Raw genomic sequence first — 19500 nt, forward strand, 5'->3', positions numbered from 1 at the left:
CACTCCTTAAAGGGAAACATGCATTTTTCAACACAGAGCCCATCTAATGTTTTTGTGTCTATTTGACTAATAGGAGCAACATTTTTGAAATTGGTCACATATTGAGCAACAGGGCTTTAGCTGCAAAAATGGGGCAATTGTGCACTGTCAGTTAACTGCCACTGAAAGTGCTTGTTTTTGCCTCTGACAGGCTCAGATTGTTATTTTGAATGTTTGATAACATTATGGAAAGATTCTGTACACAAATAAGCCATTTTGTGTAACCAGTAACAGCCCCAAAATTGTAATCACCAAACTTACCAGACTCAGACTAGCATGTGTTGTGCCAGTTACATTCATGTATATAAGGATTAATTAAGGGTTTGTTTTAATCAAACCAGAACTGGTGACTGTTGGAAAAGTGGAAAGATTAACAATCAACAATGGGTTTGGCTAGGGCGATTTTTGGACTGTTTCTGGTTAAACAAAAAGGATCTTTCTCTTTAAGAAAAATGATTCTTTCCATAACATTCTGAGAAACAATGTGAACTTGTCAGTGGCAAAAACAAGCCACTCTAATGGATGCACGGTGCACACGTGCCTAAAGTTGTTATTGCTGCCTGTTTTGTGGCTGCGGGCTGCAGAGGTCTCACTCAATACTGGACCTTTTTTTAATGTTCTGATTAGTCAGGTAGACACAAAATGGGGTCCAGGCTGAAAAATACCAAAGCTGCCTTTCAACTTCTGAAAAAATCATAGTCTATCAAATGATATTTTAAAAAAGTGCTGTGATGAATGACAGTGAATCTGGAGGGCTTAGTTTTCTGGATTTTAAGACCGTATTAGTCCTTTTAAATGAACAGGGCTAAGCATTCTCAAAAAGACTCCCAGCAGGTCCTTCTAGTCTGGTCTTTAGCCTATATAAGCACAACCTCTCACGACACATCTAATGTGGAATAATGGAGACATTTTGTTAGAGAACAAATCACTTACTGTTCACTTACAGAGAAATCTTGTCCTGCCTACAATTTCCCAGTAACCCTGAATGAATTTGCTATAGTTTTTTTAATGCAATTCCAACAGGCACCTTAATTCTTTTATGAATAGTTAGGCCTGCATCCTGATACAGATCTTTTACCAACCCAGCTGACTCCTCAATCGGACAATTTGTTTTTCACATCCCTTAATTTTTCTCTGAAGTATTCTCTAATCCATCTTTTGTGTACATACTATTCTATTACTTAATTATTATTATGTGTACATACCTTATTTCCTCTATGTACATACTTATTTTATTACTTATTTATTGTTATTGTTATTGTTATTTTCTTTGTTACATTTCACTTTTCTTTTTTCATGCTGCTGTAACATTTGGAATTTCCCCCAATGGGGGATCAATAAAGGAATATTCTATTCTATTCTATTCTATTCTAATAATAGTAGAGCCATACATGCCCTGTTTCTCTATTTCTTATGTAATGGGATATTTGGAATCGGTTTGTACATTAAATATCTTGGAAGAAGGGGATGCTTGATCATAAATACCTAATCATGAATAAGGTTAAGGAGGTGTTATTCAAAATTGTTCGTGAATATTACCCCTTTCAAGAAAAAAAAGGAATAAACACAATCTGTTGTTATTGTGATGAATATTCAGAAACAGTTTTAAACCTATTTTGTCACTGTTCTCACACCAGGAAATTCTGGCAAGACCTTTGCTTGTGCATGTCTTTACAGACTTTATAATATTATAAGAAAATTTGGTTACTTTCTTCAAAATCCCCAGAAAAGATGATTATTATAATAAATTTGATAATGATATTGGGGAACAATCATAGGGGTGAATTTAGAATAAAAAAAAATGTTTCTGACTGCTGTGTCATCTGTGAATTAAGGAAACACCAAAAGTTTTTTTTAAAATATAAACTTTATTTATTTATCAGAGCTCAAACATTTGGAAATGCCAGGGAGAGGCACATACAGAAAACAAAACAAAAAACATCATATAATTAAATAAATAAACAAAACACAATAAATTAAAAATGGGAAAAAAAGATGTAAAGATGCACAGAAAATGGGAGAAAATGGTGTCTGTTAAACGGCTTTAACAAGGAAGATAAAATTATTTCCGTTTAATTTTTGACTTTGTTCATGTCAACAGAGAAGGATGATTTGCTTCTGTTGAATCTTGAGTCATGGATGTGATATTTAGCTACAGAAGCAAGATAAGGTTAGCCACAAAAAGAGCGCTCTCTTAAAATCAGCAAAGATTTATATTCTCAAACCTCAGTAAACAGGAAAACGATGTCGATGAGTAATCACAAAAATCAAGTGACAAACATCTTCGATATGAAGGTCACAGAGGGAGAAGGAGAAAGCTCAGGATGAGTCATTATGAGGGAAAGAATGATATATAAAACATTTTATCATTAAAATATTTGTCTTCTTTACACATTTACTGTACATACATTTACAGCAAGTCTCACATGTTGATTTTACAATAAGCAGTATGATGCCCTTTTCAAGATTTGGTCAATCGTTATGCTACAGTTAAAAACTTGTGATACAGTGCACAATCTGGTATTATTTACAGTGTAGATCTACTGAGAGAGAATGTTTTGCAGTGCAATTTTGTGCTTCCACTCAACAAGCAAGCATCTGACTGCTTACTTGTACTTTTATATCAGTGCTGTTTTTCAAAGTGCTTTTAAATTGGTTTTGGTCCTCTTCATATGATGTCCTTCTTGCTGGTGTTATGGCTGGTCTACTTGAAACCAAATTATTCTTTTTTTTTTCAGCACGCATACTCCATTTATGTTTTTGACTGTCGGACATCTGTCCACTCCATTTTTGTGTTTTGCAGCGCCTGAGTCTTCTTCTCGTCCACCTGCACATAATCCACTCTGTGCTCGTCGGACAGAAGGGGCTTCTGCTGGACATGGAGAGGGAGAGAGGAGGACACGGTGAGTGATATGTTTCTAAAATGAACATGATTCTGCTTTACTTATACAAACAAACTGTCATGTCGCACATAATGTACGATGCTTGAGATCATACACATTTTTTGGTGTGAGGTACAGAAAAAGATGTCTGCCTTCTTGCAAAAAAAGACATGCAAAGAAAAAACCCATTTAAAAACTCAATAGCAATGCCTCTGTCTAGAAACCATGACCTGTAACTCAACATAATCCACAGACCTTGTTATGAGCAGTTTCATGAAGGAAATATTTTCTTTCTACTGAACTCAACCTGCTGTATCACTGCACAGAAGAAAGCATGCATCTACTACTATCTCATATAGCACCAGTAAGCTAGCAAATGTTACAGCTCAGTCAAGGAGGATGCCATTAATGTTTACATCTTACTCTGTAATGAGCACAAGTTCCTCATTCATGTGTAGATGTGCGCTGCCTTTTTCACTGTGATACATCTGGTGGACGTAGTTTGGCAGGAAGAAAATAGTTCCTACATGAAACTGCTCACAACAAAGTCTGTGGATTATCTTGAGTAATCTGTGTATGATTTCTGAAAAGAGACATTACTTTAAAGTTTGGGTTTTTTTTTTTCAGCACTATTAGCACCCCAAGCCCAGTGCCATCTAGTTCCATCATACTGGTGAGAAGGCAGACATCTCCATGGCCAGGATCTCCAACACTCAGGAACTCACACCTTGACAATCCAGGTTGATAAACAGCACTACAGGTAAGAGGATAAATCTGTATTTGAGTAATTTTAAGGAAAAGTATTTAAATTGTAAAAGACGCCACTTCATACAGGGACTTCACTGCAGATAAATTTAGATGAGAGCGGCCATAGTAAAAACGGAAAAGTTGTGATAAAAAAACATCCCTGTTCACTGTGAAAACAATCCTGGTGTATTTGGATCTGTAAAAACAACCCAAAATGCTGTAGTACGCCTGACAGGCCAGTAGTTGGCGGCATAACTTTGTAATGACGCACCATAGATGAACGCCACCATTAGCGAAGTCATCTTTGATGTCACTGTTTTCACAAGAACCGTGCATTGCCAGTTTACACAGCGACAGAAAGAAGAAAAGATTACACTGTGGTTTCAATGTTTGCGTTTTCAGGCCCCTGGAAATTTGTTGTGTGAACACAAGGCCAAACCGCAACATAACTTTAACATCTCACGTGGGAACCGTTGCTGCATAAACAGCCTCTGAATCTGCACTCAGAGATGGGAGATATTATCTTTTCTTGTTTAAGTAAATAACAGGTCGGTACATTTCTGTCATCTTTGTGATCAAAACATACCTTCTGCACAGGAGAGGGGGATGCAGAATTGAAATCCAGTGACAGATAGTCCAGGTTGGATCTTCTCGCCCAGGGCTGAACCGTTCCATCAAAGGTGAGACAGAAATGATTCCTCGACTCCTGTCAGATAGAGAAATAGATCAGTACCTTGCTGAATTGTCACTGTCCTCAGGTAAAAAGAGCTGACATACCTATAATCTATTTTCATATGCGCTGCATTATCAGTAAATCATTGATGAAATATAAAGGTGGCCTTCATTGTCAGACTGAGTTCAGGTAAATACAGGAAACTGCTTTTGTCCTGAGTGCATCCTCACACAGCCTGTCAGGATGTTTTGTAGCCCGGCTCACTAATACATGACTAATATGCTTCTCCTCAGACTTTATTCTGGGAAATCAATTAAATATGCAACCTTTCCAGGAACAACCTTGTGCATCACACTGTTTCAAATGCTCACACCCTGGATCTCAGTTTTCTGAGCAGAATATTTTAGAAACATGTAGTCACTCTCCACTCCCGCATTCTTAGCTGCAGGGAGATTCAAGCATATTACTCCACTCAGAATAATGTCAGATGTAGTTCTTTTAGCGTTCTGTAAAATGTAGTGTGAGGTCCAAAATGTTTTGGCTACATACTGTAGAATATTTAACAATATTTAAGTCCATAATTAAGGATTTCTACACACTTGGTGGATTTAAACAGTTTTTAAGTGTTTAGGCCATAGATCTGCACATAATCTGCAATATTATCACAATATCACACACAAATTTGCATTTTGTGGGGGAAAGCACCATTTTTTTGAGCCTGTTATAAGTGAAAAGTGGATGATTCATATGTTGATACAAGCTGCATGACAAAGCGAGGTGGAAAGGTGGGCTGACTTAATCAGCAACACACCATCATCATCAGAGCTACTTTCTGTAAAGTCAAGGTCTTGAACTAAGTAAAATAACATCCATAATCAGATCACATTACTTTTCATTACTCCCAAACTCTTACTCTTTTTGGTGCAATGAGACAAACAGAAAAAAAACATGTGATAAACTGATGTCACTACTCTAGATTTCTGATAAATGGCGTCTGATAGGAGCTCGATTTCTTTCAAAAGAACAGGAAAAGACAACTTGTTAATAAGTGTTCCACAAATTGCACGAAGTTCATATATTTAGAGATTTGTTTTTAAACAACCTGGGAGAAAAAAAAAACAAGGAAAAAGGAAAAAAAGCCAAGGAAAAATATTCATAAATACCATAATTAAATATTTAAAATTATGTTACAAAAGTATTATAGTTTTTCAAGCACTTTCCCAGCTCATTTCCCTGTTTGTTCCTGTCCTTTTTTCTTTCTTTTCTTTCTTTAAGATAACTTTATTGTATTTTTTTAAACAAACTTTACTAATACAGCCAATTTGCTCCGATTTCAAAGGTTAAAATGTGTTTTCTGTAAATAGTTACCATTGCAGTGCAGATTGCATCTTCATCTCTTGGACTGACCCCGTTCTCAAGCCTTCTTTCAAGAGGTAAACAGTTTGCTGAAAAGCTGCAGTTACACAATAAAAACAGAAAAATAGGAAACAATATGTCAGATTTTCTGCGAGCTATGGCGCTGTACAAACAGAAACAGAAGAGCAGCATATTATCCTTGAGCTGAGTCAGCGTATAGGTTGAAAATGGGATTTAAATTGGAGGTTAAATCTGAGTTTTAATGAGATCTAATTGTAAAAAAATGCCAGTCACATGTCCCAAAATTAAGACTGGAACCTGCTATAACACTCTGTGGATAAAGAGGCTTTTTATGGCTCACCATGATTCAGTCATTGCTCTCATCAAAGGAATATGAGTGGGACATTCTGTGATTGTGGAGAGGCCTCTCAAGTCAAGAGGTGGAGGTCGAGCTGTGAACCAAGAAAGGGCAAAGTTACTGAATTGATTTTTATGTGCCACAGAAAGGCCAATTTTCAAACAGTGACGCATAGTAAAGATCACTGTGTGGAAAAATCTGTGTATGATATCTGCATGAATACTGCTCTGACATTTCATAAGCACAGCCATGAAAAAATGACTATTATACTGTCATGTTTTCAACCATTTTCTACATTTTTAAATCCCGTTTAAGATATAACAAAGACCACATGCTCAAAATACAGAGTTGATCAGCCAAGTAGGAACAAAAGCTCAGTTTTTCACACATTATTAAGAAAAAAGAAATATAACATGAACCAATCAGGGCTGTTATGATTCTCACCTCTCCTTAAGCGAGGCTTGAGATGCCGGTGAATTGGAGGAGGTGCAATATCTCCAGGCTGACACACCAGTGTGCCGAGAGTCATGGAGGACTCACCGCTGCAGTTTGTGTTTAGGAAACCGAGTGTCCTGGGGCTCATGGGTATGTAGCCATCACATTCAGTGGTGGCAGCAGAGGGAGACGGGGAAGCCATGGGGACATATGACTCATCCTGGTAGCTCTGAACGTGTGTGGTATGTAAACAAGGCTGCTGAAAGACAAAGTATCATGAAGTGAGACAAGTCAACCACATTGTCATTTGACTGGATTATCTGTGGACTGGATTCCTGATGACGTGTTTCATTTGTGGAGAAATCATATCAGCCCTTGGTGTGCTTATGCTAGCCTGGCTCTGTCCAGCAGTAACAAAATCTGCCTACCAGCACCTCTAAAGCTCACTAATTAACATGATGTTTAATCTGTACAAAAATCAAAGGTTCAAAAAGACAAGTCATGAGATGCTATGTTATGTTGTGTGCCATTATGCTCTATGTCTTAAGCAAGCGCAATCAGTGACCTCCTGGAGTCTCCAGGTACTGTGGCTCAGAGGTAAAGCGGGTAGAACTCCATTCGAAAGGTCAGAGGTTCAATCCCTGGTACCTCCAGGCAACATGTCGAAGTATCATTGGGCTAGATACTGAATCCTGAATTGCTCCCGATGCCGCGTCACCGGAGTGTGAGTGGATGTGAATGATTACTGAGTAGCACCTTGTACGGTAGCCTCGGCCACTAGTGTGTGAATGTGTGTGTAAATGGGTGAATGTGACAGTGTAGTGTGAAAGGGCTTTGAGTAGTCAATAAGACTAGAAAAGCATTTACCATTACGGTAGGCAAACACAGACTTTCACTCAGGAGATGGCTGTTTGTGTTGTATGTTAAACCAAAAGTCAGTGTTGTTTTAACGTGGGGTTACATAACTGAACATAACCTTCACGTACTTATGTGATGTATTTGCATCATGTTACACACTTATTTTAACATAAAACACATTTTTTTCAAACCTAACAAAGTACTTGTTGTCAAACAGTTGCGTATAGGTTAAGGCAACATTAACCACAAGCTCCATCGTGTTGCATCCAGGAGACAGCTGTGCATCACATACAGATGCTAAAGGTTGCATGTCATGGGCACACTAAACAGTGCCTTAGGCATTGGTATCACATGTCGAGGAGCGTGAAAAAGAGTTGGTATTTGACAAACTGGAAATAGAAGACGTTAGATAGATGTTTGTGTTCAATGTGAGCCTATCTGGGGTCATTTTGAGTCTATTTGTGATTGTTTTGCACCTTTTCATAGTCACGATGAGCCTCCCTGTTACCCCTTTCACACCAAAATTGGCACGCGTACGTGTTCGCTGCTGTTTCAAACACCGGTAAATCTAGTCTATTCAGGCTGCAATTCCCACAGCCAGATGTTAGCGGGTGGGTTTTTTTGTGCACTTTGAATAAGGCTTTAGTCTCTTTGCAGCTGTTTTGCAGGTCTTTGTAGTTGTTTGTGTCTCTTTGTTGCCATTTTATGTTTATTAGTGGTTATTCTGAGTCTCTGCCAGGTTGGTTTGTGTCTTTTTGAGGGATATTTTTTCAGGTGGAGGTCAAGGGGGCCCCTGACACTCTGGGCCTCATGGCGCGGGCTTGGTCGGCCCACTCAGTAATCCCTCCATGCCCGACTGAAGCATTAGCCCCAGCTTACACTGCAGGAAGTTACTGTGTATATTTTACGAATGAGATATACTCTTTCCAGTCCTTATGCTAAGATAAGATAAGATAACTGTCTCCTGGCAGTAGCACCAAATTTAAGGTACACACATGAGAGTGGTATCAGTCTTCTAATCTAGGCTAACTCTCAGCAAAAAAAAGAGAATAAGTGAATTCCACAAAATATAAGACTATTCCTAAAGCACAAGTCTTTTTTATCTCGTCAAAATCTTGTTGAAATGTTTGTTTTTTTAAGATTTTCTTACCAGATTCAGACTCTGCCTCCTGTTCCTCATTGATCTGTCAGCATCTCCTAAAAAAAAGATATGATTGGAAAATAACATTAGTTTATGTTCTCAACCCTTACAATCAGGTATTGTCAGCATAAAGCCATATGCTACCAGACCATAAAAGCGCCAGTATTATGATTAAATTGTTGGGCCAAGTTTTCTCAGTTTTTGTGTCATGCATACGGTGAGGCTGCTTTCCTATAAAGGACATACCTATTCTGAAATGGTCCAGGCTTGACAAAGAGGTCCTGCGGTGAAATAATGCGGCGTGGTTTGAGAAATGTTGTGCGCTGGTTGCCATCGGCCTGTGAGCTCCTTCATCACTCTGCGGCTCTGACAGGTGATTAGACTTGGGTGGCAGTGGAGGAGGCGTTTGTCTGTCACTCGTTGCCTCAAACGATGCAGAGGAATAAGGCTTGTCAAACCGAAAGACACTTGTGGCGCAGTGACGCAGCGGAGAGGAGGATGATGACGGTAAAGCCATAGAGGTGCATGGAGCGCTGAAAGGAGGGTTAGTCAACCTTCCATGGAGGAAAACAGATGGACTGTGGCTGGCATGAGAGATGGAGGATGAAGAGGAGTCGGTGTAAAGTGGTGATGGGACAATGTCCTTGACGGCATCATCTGATGACTTCTGCTCCAGAGAGATCTCAGAGTTTGAGAAGCTCTCATTCCTACATATATGTGGGAAAAATGAAAACATTGTGTTTGTGAAAATCAGCAGGAGAAGGAAGGCAACTAGCAAGACATGGCACAAAAATAGCAAAAATGAGCAAATCATTAGAAAAAGAAAAAAAGTTATAAGAAAATGACCTGAAAATAAGCACAAAAAAGGGGTTGTATCCTCGCTGCAACGGCAGCAGGTTCAATTCCGGCCTTAAGCCTTTAATGCATGTCGCCTCCTCTCTCTCCCTTTCACGCTTAAACTGTCCTGTCCACTAAAGGCAATAAAAGCCCCAAAAAATAATCTTTAAAAAAAAAAATATTCTTGTAGTCTGTGGGACATTGCTTTCCATGTTGGTCATTGCCTTTTCCCCCCATGTTTATAAAAAAAAAATCAAACCAAGTTGCTCAGTTTTCAAAGGACCAAACAGCTTGTGAAAGGCGTCGAAATGCAGCACAAGAAAACTGATGTCAAAAGCAAACTAACACAAGCAAACAAAAAAATTACCTAAAGAAGTACTGTTTTAAAAAAAAAAAAGTATTTTAAATATATTTTATTATTTTTATTTTTTCTAACATAATTTTAAATATAAAATAATTGTAAATATAGTTTTCTGGACATTCTCTCCTAATTTTTGGATTATTTTTTTTTTAAATCCTCCTGTTTTTATTATTTTTTTTTATTTTTAGGTAAAATTTCACGCAATTGTCGGCCATTGCCTTTTTTTCATGTTTTCTAAAAGAAATCCAGCCAATATACTCACTTTTCAAATGTTCAAATAACTTGTGAAAGGCGTTTGAATGCAGCACAAGAAAGCTGTCCAGGTTTCAAACAGTTAAATATGAACCGCTGCTGTCGTTTTGTCTTGTGTCAAAGGTCTGACAGATTGCACATACCTACACACACTCCCCGTCTCACACTGTGAGAGGAATAGGTAGTCCAGTGGGTGACTGGAGTCTGGTAGGCTTGATAGCGACACTCGGTCAGCGCCGTCAGGTGACAGATGAAGGGAGGTCGGCGTGTGAGGAAAGCCTTCTTCTGAGCTCTCTGTTGAGAACAAGCAGAGGTGCAGGACGCATTGTTACAACCACTATGGAGTGATAAGAAAACTGCCATCTCCTGACAGAAAGGGCTCGCTAAAGTGAACAAACACAGATTCTCTGCAGATTCTCCCACCCTGTGCCCAAATATACTGTAAATGGAGCAGGTGAACTTATGAGAGGAATATTTTTGCAAGCACCTTGAAAGTAGACACATGAGCCCTGTTCTCTCTTCTGTTTATATATCCTCCAATCTTTTAGAAAGGCTGGCTCTCACTCAGAAATTTGTTTCATTCCATTTCACTCAAGGCCGCTGAGTCAAGGCTCTTTGTGCAGAACCATGTGGGGGGAAAAAATATCCAAAAGTCTTTGCATGTTCTCGTGAAAAATTTGTTACCCTTAATAGATGTTTGCATTCTCCTGTGGGTACCGAAGAACCTTTTATATTCCTTTACAATCTGCAACAATGTTTAGCGTGTGGCAGCCATTTTTCCGCCACAATCAGCTACTTATGTGTGTTTTTCCGAGAGCATACGGGATTTACTAGAACATGCAGGGCAGCACATCAGCAACATTGCTCTATCTCCTTCACACAGATGATAGTGTTCCAACAGACACATTTTTAAGTCTCCTTACAAAATATCACATTAACTATGCATGCATTGGAAGCAACAGTAAAGCAAACATCAAACAGCATCACCCTGATAACATATTTTAGAGAATTCCTGACCAAACAAGTGTAAACATGAAAATTAAAGTGAGCGCCATCAGATATATAAAAAAAAAAAAATGAACCCACAAGAGATGATAATTCATTCTGTGCAACCCCAGAGCACGTTCAAGGAAGTCATATAAAAATCTCATTATTTATCTGTTAATTGGAAGATGACCTCAGCTCCCGGGCTCCCTGCTGATCTGCTGTTATCTCCTCTAATACGGCTGCAACATGTTGAACTGTTGGAAATATCTCGTCTACACAGACAACAGTCTGAGCTTTGATAAAATACGCGGTCACATTTTGTCTTCCAATCCTTAAACCATTCCTCTATAGCCCACATCTACATTCATTTACATTCCAGAAGCAATGTTTGAAAAACTGCACTTCAAATATTTCTTTCTTTCTAATGTAAATAATAAAAAATAATGCAAAATGTTGTTGTTGCTGCTGCAGAAAGAAGATCAGATATTTTTTTTATCAAGTGATTCTAACCACGGTGTGATGACGAGAGTTTGTGTGTGGGTTTAGGAGCTCACTTATTTTGAAACTTAGCAGAGACATCGCCGCTCTGCATCAAAACAAACTTTGTTAAAGCTGTTTTTTAAGTTTTCGATTTTCAGCTGATCTAATGTTTTTTTTTAAGTCTTTTACTGCAACCACAGGCATTGATCATTCAGATAAGCAGCAAATAAACTCATCCAATCTGATTTCCCAGTAACATTTTCCTTCAAGTGTTTTAATATGGGTTTTTATTGTTGTTTTTTGGGGGAGGGATTCTCTTCATTGATAGGACAGCTGTAGAATGACAGGGAATGTGGGAGAGAGAGGGGGAATGGGGCACACACTCTACCTGGTGAGCGAGAGGCCTCCCCAAGTGTTTTTATTTGTTGATAAAAATGCTCAACACCAAACCATTTTGTAGAAAATAATGCAAAATACTTGAACCTAGGACACCATGGAAGCACTTGTTTTGCACATCATTTCAGAAATGCTGCCTGAAAGTGATATCTTTGAAATCTGTAATCACTAAAATTTGAAATTAAGTACTGTAGTATTTACAAAGTCAAGGGTCTAGATTTCATTTTAATATTGGCAGGGACGCATGTTATGCGGGGGGTCTGGGCTTCCACCCCCAGGACATTTTGAACATGAAACGCTTTATTTCCTGCATTCTGGGGATTTTTATGCACAAATGTATAATGTAAATGTCTTCATGCATCTTAACTAAAGTAAATCACAGAAATCAGGTGATAAGCCATAATTAAAAATATAAAAACAGGCCACAATAGAATATAATGCAATAAGGCTCTCAGGCATTCTGTATCTCTTTCAAATATTTATTCACCTGTATATCAGCTTCTTATTTAATGTCATCCCTGCTGATTCAACACACATGTAGTTTACTTTTCCATCCTTCTTTGCCTCTTTTGTTTGGGGAAGTAACCTCTTTTAATGTACATGTGGCACCTATTCACATAAATAATAAATTAATTCATTTTAATGAATGTATTAACCCCTGGACTTGAATAGTGTGTTTCCGCAAGATTTCTGCTCATGTTCAAAATTTTTAGCACGTTCAGAATTTAATTTATTTAAATATATTAAATGGTAATCTGATTAGAATAAAGTTATAATGTTTCAAGAAAAAAGAAAAACTACCTTGCTCATAAACCACTGTGTATTTCATTATTGCTCTGCTGATATGGCAGTATCCTCTTCAGACTGTCTATCAGACTCTGGATGAGGCTTGCACGTGACTATGTGCTGCTCTACATATATAACAATTGAAAATTCTTTTAACTTTTATGCTGAAAAATTAAGTAAGTTGTTAGAGAACTGCATTTATATGTTCGAACTCTGTGTGAACCACACAGCACAGAATAAACAATTTTTTCTTTTCTTGACCTCATTCTAAAGATTTTCAGTCCACCACTTCCTGTTTGGGGTCGAGTGACACCAATATCTTCTGGAACACCATATTAATCTACTGAAACATTTTTTCCCACCATCTATTTTTTTCACCATCTATTTTTTTTCCACTATCATTTTTCCCCACCATCTATTATTTTTTCACCATCATTTTTTTCTTCACTGTCCATTTTCTTTTAACCATATTATTTTTTCTATTACATGTACCTTCTGTAGCCATGCAACTAGTGACTGGGTTAACTTCTTTCTTTATTTATTTTTTTTGAATGAGAAAAGTTTTTTAACAAATCTTGCCAAGTGCATCTTTAACACAACTGCATCTCAGACTGAATAGTGAGTATTTACCTGCATCCTCCAGGTTCCCAAACTGGCAAATCTGACTGATGCTACTGATCCAGCAGTTCATCTCCTCCTCCGTTTTGGCCACCAGGTAAAAAACACGAAATGACGTCTTTACCACAAAGAGGTGTTTCCCATGGAAGTCTCGCTTTATCCTGAGCTGCCCATTGAGCATCTCGACCTCACACTCTTTCAGGTCGATGGTGCGGATTGGCTTTTTGGAGTTCTTACTCTGGTAGTACTCCAGTACATCAGGGTTGCCGCTCATGCGACCTCTTCGAAGCACAAACCAGCGTTTCCTCCACGCCTGCGTGAGAAAGACAGCAAACGGTTAATCAGGGAGTTATTTCAAACTTTAACTTCATCATTACTCAGTAATGTTATTCACGCATCATTTTAACACGTCTCCCTTTTCCCTATCACCACCATTTTATTAGTCATGACCAGTCATGGGAATTAGATCACAGCTCCTGCTCACAACAGCTAACTTAGCAACTTTAGCTCCTTTTTTTTGCTTTTGATATGGTCACTAAGCGGAACCTCAACTCAAGTTTCCCAGAAGTGCAGAGAAGAGGAAGTTCACTGTATTTAGCAGAAAATGTCGAACACAATGAAAGAGGTATTTATACAGTACACGGTGACTGCTTTGGACTGAGGATTTACTGAAAACTTCATTCTGAAACTGTAACTTGTATAAATAGCTCCAGAGATGTACTTCATGCCTGAGCCCTCACAGGGTGCCAGTTGTCATCCCAGTTGTGTGGGTGTCATATTTCATATTTAGAAACTGCACTGATGATCATAGAAATGCTTCAAGGCATAGAAATGAGTTTTCATTTTCATACTTGGTTTTGTGGCTTATATGTGCATTGTCAAGGTGGAGCCTCGCCTTATGGTTGTGAGGTGTGAACTTTTTTTTCCTGCACGTGGATATCCGCTGCTGCACAAGTCAGTTGGTAACCAATGTGTGTTTATACCAAATGGTTAGACACGCAATGCGTACTGCCAAAAATACTTTGCGAGGAAACCGTAACTAGACAGATGGGTATTGAGTATGGAAAGTTTTTTGTTTTTTTTTTAAAAAAAAAGGTCTTATAGGTGCTGATGATGGTAGAAGGGGGTATGTGCTTTTTTGCCTCCTTGATCTTTCAGAGAAATAGAAAGCAAGTGAGTTCACTGTTTTTTATTTACCCTTTGAAACCTGAGCGCAGTCAGCTAGATTTCTTTAAAAATGAGGAATGCAAAGAGCAACTTATGAAGAAATGACTCAGAAATAAGCAAAACAAGACAAGAACAGGGAAAAGATCTGAAAAAGATGCATAAAATTATAATTACTTTGTTAAATGATTTTAAATATATTATAATGATAATTAGGAATAGTTTTCTGGAATTTTTCCCAAGTTTTTTAAAAAATCAAATTAATATTAATAATAATAATAATAATCATAATAATAATAATAATAATAATAATAATAATAATAATAATAATAATAATAATAATAATAATAATAGATCGGACTTATATAGCGCGGTACTCAAAGATACTTTACAGATGCAAAATAGAGAACACAAAATACTGAAAAATGCTTACATGAACAGATACAAACACAAGAACAAAGTACAAAAGCAAAATTCAGAAGATATGACAGTTCAGGTTTGGGGAGGCAGTGGGAGACAGGTATTGTAGGCTTTTTTGAACAGATGGGTTCTGAGTTTAAGAGGGGAGTGAGTGTGAGTTGTGGATGTATGGAGGGAGGGAGGTCCAGACAGTTAGGGCAGCAATGGCAAAGGCTCTGTAAATCTATTCATTTCTTGCAATTTGCAGGACATTTCTTGCCAAGTTGCTCATTGCCTTTTTCCCCATGTTTTTTTTTTTTGCTTATTTTTTGAAAGAAATCTCATTAATTTAATTAGGGTTTAAAACTTTCCCAATCATCTGGAAGCTTTGAATCTACAATTCCTAAAATTGTGGACTATCCCCTCCCAGAAATCCCTCATACGTGGGATCCCACGTATAAGGGGCTGGCTTTTTCCATTATCACTTGCATAACACGCCTACGTCGCCTTTGATTGGAAATAATAACGGCTAGCGCGGTGGCTGCAATAGAAATAAAGCTGCTAATGTTTTGAACATCCATTGCAATGCTTCTTGGAATGTTATCATGAGAGGAGAAGTTGCAGCATCGTTCAATGGAAACACAGTCATCTTGCAATTGTGTTTTATAGACATTTCTGTAATATTACTTAAGTTTTGTGCAAATCTGTAATGGACATCCACCAAGTGTAACAGTGAGCCAGAGTGACCAATTAACATGACCCCGAGAGTGAGGCAGCTAAATGGAATTCAGCCGCGATTGATTTTATTAATTGTACCTATGATTTCAACACTGATGTGTCCAGGTCTTTTTACTGGAAAGGAGTAATGCGTGTACATGTTTAAATGTTGTCAGTATTCTCAAAATCCTTAAAATGATGGAAGCAATGCATAGTATGAGATAATACATGTCTATATACAACATCTAATTAGTTTCTAAGAGGTACAATAGTTGCTTTTACAATAGTTCCTTTTGTGAGTTTGTGAGTTTCTGCAAACCATGGACAGGTTTCATTTGTGCATTATTTGGTAGCAATACTTCCAAACTTAACATGTCTCAACAGTGCTGCGGTGAAAGTATGGTTAGGTTTGAGCACAGAAACCACTTGGTTATAGAAAGGAAAATAATATGTTTTGGCTTTAAAGACTCACGTTTGGTGGCACAAAACCAGCTGGAAAAGCAGGGACATGTCGGTAAAGACACCCCAAGCTTGGGTGCAAAAAACGCTGCTGGGATACACCACGATGTGCTGCTAAAATCACCCAGCTTCAGTGCCTGGGTGACACCAAACCACAGTGACAAAAGTCAGCTTATATACTACATGTATTTAGAAAGGTTGAGGTGAAACATAAGAAACGTGCAAATGTAACATATTAATAGTTTGCAGAAATGTACAATGCAAACATTTTCTTCTGGCAAGTGGGCTTTGTCCTGTGTGACTTTAAGGAGTGGAAATTAGTCTTTTTAAAGAAATTCTGCAAAAACAATGATGCTTTTATATATTAACTCATTGAAACCTTGAGCAACATCATTTTTTTCTCGCGCTGCTTCCAGATGCCTTTCACAAGAATTCAAACTTTTGAGCAAAATTATTTCTTTCAAACCATGGGATAAAAGGCAATGAGCAACTTGGTAAGAAATGTTCCTCAATTTGCAAGAAACAACTAGATCTAGAAAATGATTTCAAAGAAGCTAGGGAAAAAATGCATTGGGAAAAACTACATTTATAACTACCATAACAACTTGTTTAAAATTATGTCACAAAATGATATTTTTGTGCACCTTTTCCAGGTCATTTCTCTGTTGTTTTGTATATTTATGTTTTTTTAATATAATTTTCTCATACTTTTTTTTTTTTTTTTTACTAATTTCTTGCTAATTTTCATAGTTCAGTGCCTTCTTCTGATGTTTTTGACAGAAATTAACCCAGTTTCAGGTTACAAATTATGAAAATAAATAATAATAATATAATATCTTTATTTATATAGCACCTTTAAAAACAGAGTTTACAAAGTGCTTTGACAAGCAAGGCAAAGCAGTAGTGAGAGGAGGTTCACGCATAAGTAACATGACAAAAAAGAGCCAAAAAGTCATACCAAACTAAAGCCAGACAAACAAGAGAGACAATTACAAAACAGATGTCCATGTCCTCAAAGTAAGCAATCAAGAAATATGACAATAAAGTAGATGGACTCAATATGAGAAGTTCAAGCCCTTGTGAGAAACAGGTCAGCTTCAGTGCACGCTGTGGTGGACTGGACACAGCTGACGACCGTTAAATACACGTTGATCGTGACAAAAAGTGGAAATGTAGTGTTGACAGAAAATGAGAACAGAAGTGTGTTGATACTTCTGTTTCTATACAAGGTAGCAAACCAAGAAGCTGCAGCCCAAGTCAGCAACAAATACCTTTGTGAACACCACCACCACTTCCAACACTGTGTTCTTTATGCGTTAATGCTTGAGATTTTCATTTCATGTGAGAACACCGCAGAGCGAGACAAATTTGACCACGATCATTTAAATTTCCATCACAGCATGTGCTTGACATTTGAATACTGAGTCAGATAGTGGCCCTTAACGATGGTCTGATAAACATGTTTGTTCTCTGGCAGCAACAGGATTTGCATAGCGTGCTGAAACAAGTTTCTATTTCCCGCTCTGAACCCCCTCGATGCTCACCTCCACCCACCCGTCCCCTGCACTAGCACTGACAAATGGCCCTCCTGCATTCGTACAGAGGAAGTGCATGCAGCCATCATAAAGCTGGACTATTTCTGCTTGTCACTTGTCTGACTGCCCCTCGCTTTACTTCCCATGTTTCACAATGCACGCGCTCATCACACAAACACATATTCACAGAGAGGAGTGAGTGGACAGCCCAGCGTTATCACATGACTCCCAACAGTCCTGTCCCTGTAAGCACTTACATATACTAGCTTTAGGAAGTACATCTGCAGTTTGTGACATGTTGTTATTGTCATAAACAATCGCTCATGTAACTATGAGGTGCATCCCCAAGCCAGAAACACCAGAGTGAAGCATTATTATAGAATTGAGGAAGATCATATAAAGGAATTACAGCACATTTTTATGTAGGCATATAAACCCCACTGTTTCTAAATCATCATTCCACACCGTTACACACACAAACACACACAAACACAAGGCTCAGCAGCACAACCTGGCATTCCTACTGCTGGCAGAGGACATAAACAAGTGTCCGGTGTGTACTCCTACTCACAAATCTCTTTAGTTTCTTCTCTGGAGGAGATTTAATGAGCCAGCCGTCGCAAACCACATCCCCAGCACTCATCTTGACTGCAGAGTGTGTCGTCCGTCCTCACGGCTGCTGCTGCTGTTGCTGCTGCTGCTGTAAAACTGAGAGCACTGCGAAGCATATCCTGTGCTCTGGTATTCAGCCCAGCCACTCCAAAAGGAGGAAGTCGAAAAAATTGATCACACTGACAGAGAGAGAGAGAGAGAGAGAGAGAGAGAGAGAGAGAGTAGGGGAGGGAGGGTGAGAATAATGTGTTTATTTTCTCATGTGCTCGGGGGCAAGTGGACAGAGCCGTTAGCTCAAATATTACTTATAGTGAGGCTTGACAAGTTTTACTGATTCCTGGAGCGTGCGGGAGCTGAGTCACCCATGCTGTGAAAAAGATGTTATCTTTTGGTTCATGTTAAAGAGACATGTTGCTGATTTCGTTTTTGCTTTTGTAATAGTGTTCATGTGTTTGTTTGTTTGTTTGTGCAATGCGGTTTGTGAGCTCTACAAAACCAGAAGTGGTTTGAAGAGGGTTCACACACTGACATGCTGCACCTCTTTGACTCTTAAAGATAAGCTGATAAGGCTCATTTTCCTGTGAACTCTCAGGGAGGTCTTGGCGCAGATGTAATGATAGTAGTATAGCGTCACTATATGTTTGTTTATTTTGTTGCTCATTCCTTTTCAAAAGCTAATGAGTCCTTTCACACACTATTTAACCCTTTAAAACTGAGCAAATTGGTCTTTTAAAAACATGGGGAAAAAGGCAAGTTGGCAAGAAATGTCCCACAAACTGCAAGGAATTAGTGAAAGGTGACAAGAAATGACTTGATAATTTGTTTTAAAAAGGGAGGAGAATTATTAGAGCATTTCAAGCCTATATAAATATAGTTTTCTGGACAGTTTTCCACTCGTTTTTTAATGCTCTAATAATTCTCCTTCCTTTTTAAAACAAATTTTCAGGTCATTTCTTGTCACCTTTATATATATATGTGTGTGTGTATATATATATATATATATTTTTTTTTTCTGTACATTTTTGGGTCATTTTCTTGTTTGTTATTTTTGCCTATTTTCGGGTAATTTAAGTTTTTACAAACTTGCTGCTTATTTTTTATGTTTTAAGTTGCACAATACCTTCTCCCCATGTTTTTATCTTTAATTTTAAGAAATCAATCCAATTTTCAAAGGGTAAGCTGATCCTCACTGTAACATATACATGTACTGTTACTCCAAAATGCAGTAAAACACTGTAAATCTTAATGCTTTTGGAGCCAAAAAACCACTTACTATAAGCTGCTGTATGATTTTACAGCCTTATGCATTATGTTTAATTTGACCAGAAGTAGGCCTTATGGAGGGACAGAAACCCCATGCATGTTAGCTGCAGTATGACACTGTAAACCTCACATTCTACTGTAGAAT

At 38.0% G+C, this 19500-nt stretch overlaps 1 protein-coding gene across 4 annotated transcripts; it reads right to left on the bottom strand.

The window, feature by feature from the left end:
* Nucleotides 1–1893: 1893 nt before the first annotated feature.
* On the bottom strand, nt 1894–18227 carry gab3 (GRB2 associated binding protein 3). Of its 4 annotated transcripts, none has more exons than XM_088088618.1 (10): nt 18052–18227; nt 13219–13519; nt 10083–10233; nt 8736–9196; nt 8499–8545; nt 6500–6746; nt 6059–6149; nt 5710–5794; nt 4255–4374; nt 1894–2908 (listed from the first exon to the last, which is right to left on the bottom strand). In XM_088088618.1, exons 1-10 carry the CDS (start codon nt 18121–18123, stop codon nt 2792–2794), a joined length of 1692 nt encoding a protein of 563 aa, XP_087944744.1. In that variant the 5' UTR covers nt 18124–18227; the 3' UTR covers nt 1894–2791. The 4 variants fall into 4 exon arrangements, with proteins under 4 accessions (XP_087944744.1, XP_042355228.1, XP_087944743.1 ...); XM_042499294.2 differs by having other exon boundaries at nt 1894–2911; nt 6500–6749; XM_088088617.1 differs by having other exon boundaries at nt 6500–6749; nt 18052–18226.
* Nucleotides 18228–19500: the final 1273 nt, after the last annotated feature.

This window comes from Plectropomus leopardus, chromosome 15 (assembly GCF_026936395.1).
Source record: "Plectropomus leopardus strain MGB_pleo_1.0 chromosome 15, ASM2693639v1, whole genome shotgun sequence".
Classification (NCBI taxonomy): Eukaryota; Metazoa; Chordata; class Actinopteri; order Perciformes; family Serranidae; genus Plectropomus; species Plectropomus leopardus.